This window comes from Camelina sativa, chromosome 20 (assembly GCF_030686135.1).
Source record: "Camelina sativa cultivar CO46 ecotype springtype chromosome 20, ASM3068613v1".
NCBI classification, from domain to species: Eukaryota; Viridiplantae; Streptophyta; class Magnoliopsida; order Brassicales; family Brassicaceae; genus Camelina; species Camelina sativa.
Window position 1 is genome coordinate 5680090 of NC_141899.1, and position 12312 is coordinate 5692401.

The 12312-nt window shown below is 35.0% G+C and overlaps 1 protein-coding gene across 1 annotated transcript; it reads left to right on the plus strand.

The window, feature by feature from the left end:
- Window positions 1–4282: 4282 nt before the first annotated feature.
- On the plus strand, window positions 4283–11889 carry LOC104769598 (protein ZINC INDUCED FACILITATOR-LIKE 1-like). Its single transcript, XM_010493850.3, has 17 exons — window positions 4283–5734; window positions 5941–5981; window positions 6120–6180; window positions 9230–9332; window positions 9435–9540; window positions 9613–9666; window positions 9761–9823; window positions 9904–9953; window positions 10042–10117; window positions 10208–10369; window positions 10453–10540; window positions 10616–10701; window positions 10797–10904; window positions 11013–11057; window positions 11161–11249; window positions 11375–11418; window positions 11547–11889. Exons 1-17 carry the CDS (start codon window positions 5587–5589, stop codon window positions 11636–11638), a joined length of 1416 nt encoding a protein of 471 aa, XP_010492152.1. The 5' UTR covers window positions 4283–5586; the 3' UTR covers window positions 11639–11889.
- Window positions 11890–12312: the final 423 nt, after the last annotated feature.

The following is a 12312-nucleotide window of genomic DNA, read 5'->3' on the forward strand; positions in this document are numbered from 1 at the left end:
TATAACCTATCACGAGGTATTTATACTAAAAACCCTAAAACGAATCCCTGAATCTCCTCCGGTGATCTCACCTCGTTCTTCCATGATCTCCTCAACTCACCTCGAGATCTTCTCAATCGTTTGACTCCGCATCCTTCTTTGTCAAGCTTCGCCTCCTGGGCCCTTCGCAGACCCACAATAAATCTTTACAACTCATCGTTTAATGGGCTTTACTCGCGAGCCTTAGATCGGCGAAATCCAACACCAACAGTGTTTGATTAGATCACACTGTGCCCAGATTAAATTTCTAGTGGTTGGATTTGCACGTCCAAATTCGTGGGTTTCGAAAGTAAAAAAAAAAAAGAAGAAACAACAAAATTTTATGACAAATCTGTTGGAAGTTGATTATTGACTTAATCCCACAAGAGAAAGGTGAGATGAGGACAAGACCAGTGAACAAGCAATGAGAAGAGTAGGTCAACGACAAAAGAGAGTAAGTCAACAGAAATAGTTCGATCCCTTTTCTAGAGTATGTATGTCTATGCATCAGCCACAATATAAATAAAATATCAATTCGCTATTTTGTGTTAAGCTCGAACTTTACTGAAATCCTCTATCTATACATACCAAGAGAAATGAGATCTTTTTAATTTTTAAAACTCAAAAAAATTGTTACAACAAAGATAAATAATTATTTTATTGTTTTGTTAATAGCATCCGTGTTAGAATATTAAACATATTATATTACATTGATTCACTTAAAATGATATTTTTAAAAATATTATCTCCAGTATATCGCGAGTTAAGTTATATATATATATAGTATTTCTATGTTGTACATAAAATTTTGGCGGAAACGTTTTTCTCAGAAATGTTTTTCCAAAAATTTTGTTGTTAAATTTTTTTTAGCGGAAAAATTCAATCTTTCATTTTGTTAACTTAAATATTTTTCAAACACATGTGAAATGGTCATTAAAATTTTTTTAAAAAAAACAAAAGTGAAAATAATTAAAACAAAGATATTTTTGAAAATAACAAGAAGATATTTCCAAAAATTCTCTTGTTAGACATTTTTGTTAACTCCCATCATTCTATTTCAATACCCCTTATGATATTTCAACTCTAAAGATGTGCACATGTCATAACTTTTGGTAGAGTCTACTTTTGTAGCATCCAGGTCACAACTGTCTTTGAGTTCGGTAAATGGTTTGTCCACTGTACTCTTGTAAGTTGTAAGACCATCATTGTTGTTTATGTTATCAAAAGTGTTTTTAAAAATATATTTAGTTTTTTTTGTTACCAAAAAATGTTATTTTATATTTTCAATGTAGTTTTTAAAATTATTTGTTATTCTTGTTATTCAAACTTATTAATTAGAAAGAGAAAATTTTATATTGTAAAGGGTAAAATGGAAGTTTACATTATTATTTTTAACTTGTGAGCATTATGTTAAAATGATATTTTTTGTGAAACAGAGTGAGTAGTATAGAGAATAGAATAAAATTAGTTTTTTCACAAATTTATTAAAAACATATGGAATTATTAAGTGTTAATGAGATGAAAATTAAGTAGAATGTTGTAACAAAAATGTAAGTAGTGCAAAGAGTAGTGAGATGGACTGACGACCTGACGAGGCAGAATTTTTCTTTAAAATAATAAAAGAAAAACAGTGAATGAAAATGTGATTTGTAAGAAACAAACTAAGAAGGGCATTCTCATCGGGAGAGTCTTCCCATGACTATCAAAAAAAATAATAACAATAAAAAATAAAAATAAGTAGAGATAAGATTAAATTTTCAGATAAAATGTCTCTGCAGCAACATTTAGAGACACGAATGAGAGAAAAAGTTTATAGCTGTTTTATTCTTATTGGTGGTAGACAATAAATTTAATTAAATAATAAAATAATATATATATATATATATATATATATATATATATTAAAATTAAAAATTTTGAGACCCTTCAAAACAAAGATGACCGATAATAATGCTCTAAGAGACGAATAAGAGATACCGCATGTATGTACCACCTTATTAATGAAAATGTATTGATATGTCTGAAATAGTTACTGTGTGATACAGGAAGTGATTATTGTTGTTGGTTTGTGTGCATGTGAAGTTTCTAGAAGGTTTGAGAAGGTAATATTGAATGACGGTTTGAGGACGAATCAAAGAAAAAAACTACTATTTCATTGATTGATTAAATTGGAGTTTTACAAGAAAAAAGAAAAATAACAAAAAGAAATTTTTTCTTTTATGAAATTTGGAAATCTTCTCTTATGGTGATTAGGAAGTTTTGCTGGCTATATACGGATGATTTGGGCACGTCCTTGAAAGGCAAGAGAGCTGAGACATAAAGGATAGAACCCTAGAGAGCTTTTTGTTTGTGTGCGGCTTAATTTCGTGGTTTGGTGTTTGGTTGATCAAACTTCTTTGTTCGTCGATGTGACGTGTGTATGAAGGTTGTTCCAAAGACTTGGAGAACTGAAGTCTAGGCTCAGGAGGAGTTTATCTCAAGATTAGGTTATCTTGGTTTAAATCTAGATTTGGTGTAGTTAAGGGTAGAGATTTATCCTTAAGATTTCATGTTATAGAACAGAGCGGTGAATTGAGAGGATTGTGCTTGATTTACGCGTTTGTGAATATGTTATATTGGATTTCTTGTTCTAGTCTGTATGTAGTTTCAGTGAATAGGATCCAAATCTCGTTAACAAAGTTGTTATCTCATTTACTTTCTGCACTTTATTATTGTCTTATCCGCATTAACAATTAAAACCATCCCCAATTGGTAGGATAGATATTGAAATAAGAGGTGTTTACGTGAAAATGCCAACGTGATGACATGTTCCCCCTCATTTAACCCACATCGCCATCTTCTTCCCTTTCATTTTAATCCACATCTTCCTCACCAAAACCTGTCAATGGGTGCGATATATGAGTCTGAATCCCGCAATTTCGTAGCAATCACTCTCTCTTTTCTTTTGATAATTAATCTTGTTAATGATCAGTTTTTTTTACTGTCTTACAGCCTGTAAAGAAATATCCAATTTAAACTTAATGAATTTTTATGGTCCACCATAAAGGACCACCGAACGTGAGCGTCGAACAAAACTTTTCGAAAGTCATAATTCAGATGTTACCACTTACGAACTTACCATTCATTTACTCAACCATTGTCCACTAATCTTTTATTATTCAGAAGGAATATCACATTCACGTACGCAAAAGAAAAGAAAAGAAAGAAAAAAAGTCACATGGACGTGATCTTATGTTTCTTTGGAGAAACCATTTTTAAATTTTTTTTTATTAAAAGGTTAAATCTCAAATAGCCCTTAAGGCCTATTAAATAAACGACATCAGTTATAAAAAGGAAGAAAAAAGTGAAGTGACTTTAGTGCAGTGACAGAAGTTAAGTCCATTTCATTTATAGAAGGCACCATCACACCAGAGATCGAGTCCCGCTCTCTATGAATATAGAGATTTGGCTAATGGGCCGGCCAGTTGTGGTCCAATGGTTGACAAAAAAAGGAAGAGAAATTCCGCCGACTGGAAACAGAGAGCAAAGTTGATGCCGGGCGGTTAAACAGAGGCAGAGAATCAGATCTACTAGCACCGGCAAATACAAAGCCCACAGTTTTGCGTCTATGTCGCCGGATGGGTTCTTTAACCGGAGTATTCGGATCCTGTTGCAGAATCGTCACCTACGGCGAGTCTGACCCTCCACAAGCATTCCGGGATAGATCAATTCTCCGACATTCTGCCATCCAATGAATGTCGAGTCCCCTTCTAGCAAAACGACATACTTAGATCCAAGCATTTACTCTCCAAATCCTTAAACCAAAAAGCCTTTCCGAGGTAAAACAAATCTTAAAATCTGGTCCGGTGGAAGCAAAACACGGTGACTAGAGAGAGAAAGAGGCTTAAAAAATCTCTCAAAAGCTAGAATCCGTGAAAGCCATCTAAGGTCCAGAAGAGGATCTACCGTTAACATGCCAAACACTCACCCAAAAAACCCACCTATCCGCAAGCGTCTTCCGTCGCTGCCGCAGCCTCCAACCTGGCGATTGAGCCGTGAAAAACTCCTTTGCATCTCCAACGGCGTATTCAAACCAGGAAGAACCATAACCGGAGACTTTTGTCTGTCAGGAAAAGGCCACAACCGCAACGGTTGCCGGAAAACCCACATCGCTCCGATGACAAAGAAAATAGCTTACCTCATTCCTGATGCGGTTTGTAATCAAGACCAACAATGAAGATCTGAGCCAAAAGAAAAAGAAGATCGAGATATAAAAAAAAAAATACTTTTCAAGAGAGAGAGAAAGGTAAATAGGAACAATTGTCCTTATCCCGACTGAAATATTATTTTCTATTTTATTTTTTTATTGGAGAAACCATTTTACAGTAAAACCTCTATAAATTAATAAGGTCGGACCACAAAATTTTATTAATTTATAGAGGTTTTCATCTATCGATAAATTAATAAAATATTATTTTATAAAGAGATTTTTTCATTTTTTTAGTTTTGAATATTTTCTATTAAAAATAAGATATTTTTGTTATACTTCACACTTTTATAGAATTTTTTTAATTTATAATTTCGGCTATCATAATATGATGGATGTCAAAAGTTACTAGATTATTCAGGTGAAAATGATAAATGTTTAGAAGTTCATAGTTTAGAAAAAATTGATGTTAGTTGTTACTATCTTTATCGATGAAGTCCAAGAAAATATTATGCTATCTTTAAAACAAAAATATTACGGTATATTGATGTAGGACGCTCCATAATTTTGGGATGAAATTTGAGGAAACAACACAAAAAAAATTTGGATGCAATGAGAAAGATTATAGATGAGCTCCCACAAGAATGCAAATTCAAGAATATGCAAACAACAATAGAGTCATATTTCACTAAATTTTTTTAGATATATATATAGTTTATATCATTATTAATTTTTGATATTTATGGGACCATAGTTTTACATAAGATTTTTTAAAAAAATATTATCTTATTATTTTATCGAATTATGTCATTTTTTACACCGGTTCAACTCGGGATCAGAAAAGTTTATTAGTTTATAGTAAATATTAATTTATAGAGGTTCTACTGTACTTCCCCTATATTTCACTAATTTACTGAAAAGATGTGGAATTATTAAGTGTTAAAAGAGATAAAAAGTAGAATGTTGTAAAAAAATGTAAATAGTGCAAAGACAAAGAGTAGTGTGAGGACTGACGACGGACATGCAGATTTTTTTCTTTTTAATAAAATGTCAAGGAGAAAACAAGAAATGCGAATGTGACTAAAATTAAACCATACGAAATTGTAGGTACCACCTCGTACAAAGGTCTTACAAAGGTTATAAGAGGTGACATGTATGGTACGACCTCGTTAGATTAAACCCTACGAGGTGTGTGAAAATGCGAGCGTGATTGATTGAGAGGTGACATGTTCCCCATCATTTAAACAGTCTCTTTACTACCTACGTACCTTTTGAAAAAGTAACTCTATCATCGCCATCATCTTCCCTCTCATTTTAATACCACATTTTCCATTCCAAATTGTTAGAATATATATTGGAATTAGCTAGAGAGGTGTATAAAAATGGCGGAAGAAGAATATACGGAGTGTTTGCTGGAGAGTAAGTACCATGAGGGTTGTCCTGGATGCAAGGTTGATCAGATGAAGAGGCTTCGCCGTGGCTTTCCTTTCTCGGCGCTTTTCTCCATTTGGATCATTGTCCTCTGCACTAGTAATAAAAATCTCTCTCTCTCTCTCTCTCTCTCTCTCTCTCTCTCTCTCTCTCTCTCTCTCTCTCTCTCTCTCTCTCTCTCTCTCTCTCTCTCTCTCTCTCTCTCTCTCTCTCTCCTTATTTCATTACTGAGAAGATGCTCATGTTTTCTTATCTCTATGATTTTATAATATCAATAACGATTTTGCATTTTTGCATCGTTTCAGCTCTACCAATTTCTTCTCTTTTCCCTTTCCTTTACTTTATGGTGAGTGAGGACTGAGTACCCACAGACATAATGCTTTAAAAGTACTCTACTAGTTTTTACTCACCGAATATATTAGTTTTTGTTACGTTGTGGTTTGGATTTTGGTGTTTATTTAAAACGTGTGATATAACGGTGTAGATTGATGATTTTGACATAGCAAAGAAGGAAGAAGACATTGGTTTTTACGCTGGATTTGTTGGTGAGTTTGTTTTCCCTTTTGCACCATTTCAGCTTATGATATTATTTTTTTAGTAGGAGAGGGGAGATAAGACCATCTTTAGTGGAGAACCGATCAATTGTTTCTCAGAAAAAAAAAAAAAAAAGATTTACTATACATTTTTCTTTTTTATTTATTTTTAATATGTACACCAATAAATGAAAGACATGTGTCTAGTTTCAAGCAAGTAATGATTCTTAAAGTTCTCCAGCAAGTAACGTTTCTTTTGGTTTTAGCTTCTCTCTCCTCTTTTTATTATTTGTTTAATAAAAGTATCACCCTGGTAACTCCCACTAATCATGCCCTAAGTGTCTCCCACAATTTATTTAACTAAACGGAAAAAATTACAAACAAACATGACGTAGAAATTCCACTCCACTAGCATCCTCCAACATAATAGAGTGAACTACATTCGGAGTTTCAGACAAACATCATATGAATGAAAACCAAACTGCAGCGTGAACACATAGTTAATGATGTTGTGAAGTTGAGTGGGAGAAGAGGTGTTGATAACATCAGAATTAGCTTCAGCCATGGCGACTATGGAAGCAAAAAGAGAAGAAAAGCGGCGAGAGAGAAGAGAGGGAGAGAAAAAAAAAAAAAAATTTTTAGGTCTAAAACTTTATAGCTCTGATACCATGTAAGGAATGCTTGATTGTATTGATATGAGGATTACCATATATATACTCCTTTACAGTAGGGTTTTGATTATGCTAATTACACAAGTTTCCTTTATTATACATATGTGCTCTCTATATACACATGAGTAATCCAGATTAACCAGTTCCTTGTAAAAAAGTCATGACACATACGTACCAGGAAAGCCAGCGGATGAGCGTCGCTTATCCTTGTTTTAAGAAATCCAACAACGAACTTCGAATCCACCTCCAATTCCACCCTTTGGAACTCCCTTCCCAAGCAATCAAAATACCGTAGTACACCCCCACAACTCGGCCAACAGAGCAGAGCATATGCCAATGTTGAGTGCAAAACCTCCCAACCATCAATCATCTCTGTCCCGAATAACTCCTCCCGGCGTAGCCGAACCCAGGTTTCCACGCGACGCTCCATCCGTCGAGAGCTTAACCCACCCGACGCTCGGTGGCTGTCATGAGATCATCCTCTCCACACTGCGTCCCACACTTTGACCCGCTCCCACCAACACATGACTATGCAAAACCTCTGCTGCCAAATCTTTAAAGAAACGAACTCTATCACCCACCTGTGAGCCCGAAATCACCCCCATATTCTCAAATAGGCATTAGAGGAGCGAACTCGCAAAAAATGCTTCTCGCTCCCGTGGGGGGGACTACTCGCAGTTGATTGCTCGAGTAATTACGAGATACACTTAACCGCAAGGTAGTATATACGGAGTTCAATCCACAAGGACCAATAGTACACTAAAGATTTGTGAGAGTCGTAAATAGTTAGAGCGGACGAAAGTTTGTTTGGTTTTTAGACTGTGTAAACAAAAATGCTAATAAATAAACGATTAACATATACGATTAAAAGCAATTGGTTATAGGGTATTTAAGAGATCAATGACTGATGAGACAACAAATTTGAAATTTAATAATTAAAAACCGTTGTAGAACATGAACACAAGAATAGACTAACCCTCTTTCAAGGCATTAGAAACTAAACTTGACTATTAGTTCGCTAAACTTTCATTTGCAACCTCCTAGCCAAACTCGCATTACAATCATGTTCATTAAGGTCAAAATACGTCCTAACATCAACTTTCGTAGGCTAGAAAATACATTGCTCTATTTTCAATTATTTAGGCATTCTCGAACACTTTTGATGCATATAAAAACTGAGAATCTAAAACAAGGTGATCAGTCCTATTCTAACATTAAGATCATGTGAATCAAATAACCTAAGGATTAAGAACTCCAAACAACAATTAAAAGATCAATTTATTGAATAAGGAGACTACTTACTCATGTTGGAGACCAAATAAGGAGACTACTCACTCATGTTGGAGGAAATAACACAAAAAGAAATGAAAGAAAACATGACTGAATTGATAAATAAACAAAAAAGGGTTTAGAAATCTTTTCCAATTTGTCAAAGAGGATGGATTCTTTTCCCAAGTTGCATACAATGAAAAGAGATGAAAAGTGGCTAGAAAATAAAGTGTAAAATGAAACTAAAATCTTAGGGGTTTTCTGAAAAATAAGAAATAATATTTATAGTGTCTCGAAATAAGGTAAAAAGATAACCGTCTGGTTAGAGCATTATCGCAGCCAGTCGTATATCAGACTGGCGGGTTTCCACGTGAACACGCGGTTTGGACATCTTTTACTTTGCCAGGCGGGTTTGTACGTATACATGTTGGTTTAGACAATTTTACTTATCCCGGCGGGTTTCTCAAACAAGCGGGTTTGTGCATTAATTTGCCAGTTTAGACTTCGTTGCTTAGCAAGGTGGGTCTCACAGACTAGTGGTTTTCCTTGTTCAACAACCAACATTCAACATCCATCTCATGCTTGTTCGCATCCACAATGGCTCATTTTCCTCCAAAGTGTCCTAAAACCTGTAAAGACTAGATAAATTACTAAAAGACTTCAAAAGCATGCTTTGACTCAATAAAAGGTAAAAAATAAGAGAGAATCAAAGACTCAAAACCAATTAAAACACCGTATATCAACAGCCAAATGCCAGCCATTGCCGAAAAATCTCTCAACACAAGGAGGGTCGACTCTAGCTTGTATTTGCTTGAACTCACCTCCGCTCTAAAGCTAAACATCAGTGCAAGATCTTCATCTGAGTCGATCATTGATACAATTTTGACTGGTTATGAACCTTCTTTTATCTTCTTTCCACTTAAATGTGTGTCATCCATCATCTTAACCCGAAATGGATCAAAAGACACACAAAACACATAAAAATACACACGAAGACACTCGATGCAACAAAAACAATGAAAATACTAATGAAACACAATGAAATAGATCATAACAACCATGAAAGAGCAGTAAATATAGAGTATATCACAAACTCACACTGTGTGTGTTGCCTTTTGGAGGTTGCTCTTTTATGCTGGGACGAGCGTTGACATCTGTGATCTGCGGAATTCTTGCTGATCGTTATGGTAGAAAACCTGTAATCCTTATTGGAACCACTTCAGTGTTAGTAATTTTTTGCATTTATTTCTTCAATCTCCCTTTCACAAACCCTTTTGTTATATTTGTTTTAAAAAAATTAAACCGATGCTTTTGATTCTATTACAGGGTCGTTTTCAATACTCTGTTTGGCCTAAGTTTAAATTTCTGGATGGCCATTGTCACAAGGTTTTGTCTCGGTTGTTTCAACGGTTTACTCGGCGGTCCTATCAAGGTCTCTTCTCCTCTCTCCTCCTCTTAAATATTATTCATTCTTGTTCCATGAATCTCATTTTGATGAATCCAGGCATACGCAGTAGAAACGTTTCGTGATGAGTATCTCAGTTTAGCCCTCTCAGCAGTATGCTCCTTGTTCCAAAGTTTACCTCTTTTGTTTTCCTTCCAATTCAATATTATAGAAATTTTAGATTCTTAACATATCCCTGACCCTGTAGGTTAGTGCAGCATGGGGAATTGGACTCATCATTGGCCCTGCTATAGGAGGTTTTCTTGCTCAGGTATTCTTCATCAACATAAGCATTTCTATCTATTTACTCTTACCTTCCTTGCCCTTAGTGATTCTTGTTTAACTTTGTAGCCAGCAAAGCAATATCCAAGTTTATTCTCACAGGATTCGTTTTTTGGCAAGTAAGTTTTATTTTCTTATCTCCTCTTCACTTTTCATTCAACTAATTAATAGATATACAGTCTCATTGGTCTATAAATCATAATGCAGATTCCCCTACTGTTTGCCGTGCTTTGCAATATCCATTTTTGCATTCTTGGTGACCATAATTTCGCTATGGATTCCGGTATGCTCTTTACTTTTCCTGCTCCATGTAGAGTCTAGTTACTGTGTTTAATTAGCTTTAAGCCTAGAGATGGTTGCTTCTCCTCTCCAGGAAACATTGCACAATCACAAGTTTGATGCTGTCAAAGATGATCCTGAATCTAATAAAGTTGCAGAGAAAAATGAAAAAAAATCTCTCTTGAAAAACTGGCCACTAATGTCATCTATCATCGTCTACTGCATCTTTTCACTTCATAATATGGCTTACACAGAAGTGAGACTCTTTTTCTTCCACTTTCATCTTTTGTTTTATTTTGGCACATGTATGAGAAATCTTCAGCTTTCTTTCTTCGATAGATCTTTTCATTGTGGGCAAACAGCCCAAGGAAATATGGAGGTTTGGGATACACCACTGCAGAAGTTGGTTCTGTTCTTGCAGTTTCAGGTGTGTCCATACGTCTCAATGCTAACATTTTCAATAGAAATGTAATGTTCTGACCTAGACACTATATCTTTCTAGGCGTTGGTCTCCTTATCTTTCAGCTTTCCCTCTACTCTTACGCGGAGAGGAATTTAGGCCCGATCATAGTTACACGTATATGTGGGGTAACAACTCTGCATGCTCATGTTGTTCTTACTGTTAAACCTTATGTTTTTTAGGATGCACGTTCTAATTTTGTGCTTGTTTTCAATACTCACAGATTCTGTCTTTGGTTGTCTTATCAACTTACCCACTAATAGCAAAACTATCTGGTGTCGCCCTAACAATGGCACTATATTCTGCATCCGTAGCAAAGAACGTCTTAAGCGTAAGCTTCTGATAACCTTAAAGTAAAAGAATGTGTAATTTGGAATTTAATTAGTCTATATCCTCAACAGTTGTGTGTGTGTGTTAAATAAAATGTTAATGTGTGTAGACTTCTACTATAACTGGAACGTTCATCCTTCAAAACAGGGCTGTGGTAAGTAATTTCACAACATTGAATAATTTTACTATTTAGCTAGGTGAGAAACCATGCAATAATTAGAAACCTCGTTAATTCTCTATATATATAATATTAATAGGGACAAGACCAAAGAGGAGCAGCTAATGGGATTTCCATTACAGCGATGTCTATCTGTAAAGCAATAGGTCCAGGAGCAGCAGGAGTCATGTGCGCAACTTACTCTACCTCATTTTTTTAAACATTATTATGCTTCAAATTTTGTTATATATAAAACAAACAAACAATCGCAATTCTCTTATTTTCGTTTCGCTTACAACTTTGTTTATGCGCAGTTTTTCTTGGAGCGAGAAACGTCAGGATGCTTCTTTTCTCCCTGGTAATGTCTTAATCTTTCATGTTCATAATCCACATTATTAATCAACTATGTAGCTAATATAAGTTGTGAATTAAAATACTTAACCAAGTGAGACTATATATATTAAAGATGGTGAGAATGTGCTGCAGGCACCCAAATGGTATTCTTCATACTAAATGTGGTATTGGCACTCGGAGTTCTTTGGACGTTCAAACCGTTTCTAGCTGAAACACAACATTAAGAAGCAAACTGAACAGTTTGGTGGTTTACAAATTACATTGGATTGTATTTTGATTATAGGATATTGTATTTATCTGATGCCAAAGTTTAGACCAGAGATGTGTGTTTAATAATATGGCACGGGGAAAAAATCTTGTTAGACTACGTACTGTCATCATCCTCTGTATGCTATTGGACAAGTTGTTCACAAAATCTTGTCTCTGTGAGAACAGTTGTAAGAAGATATTTTTAAAAATAAAATTGTTTTGTAAATTAGACAACATATGTCATTTTTTTCTTCACAACATGCCATTTTTCATTGTATCAGATATACTGTGCTCGGGTTATTTTTTACAGGTTGGATTTGAACGTCCAAATTTGTGGGTTCCGAAAGGAAAAAATAAAGTATTTTTTTGGACAACAAAATTTAACGACAAATCTCATAACTTAGGCGCGATCGAAAAAGAGAAAGCGTCAACATAAACGTCAACAACGGCGAAAACGCTCCCAGACACATCTTTCGAGAAAAGGATGAAACTTTTTGTCCAGATCTCATCCACCTACCTCCACTAATAGAAAGCTGGACAATGGCTTTATCCACCAGATATACTCCTGGTTCCCTCCCCGAAAGCATGTTCTTCAACCCCCAACCTAGATCCAAACATAGCAACAAGAAGATTCACAAGCATTCAATCC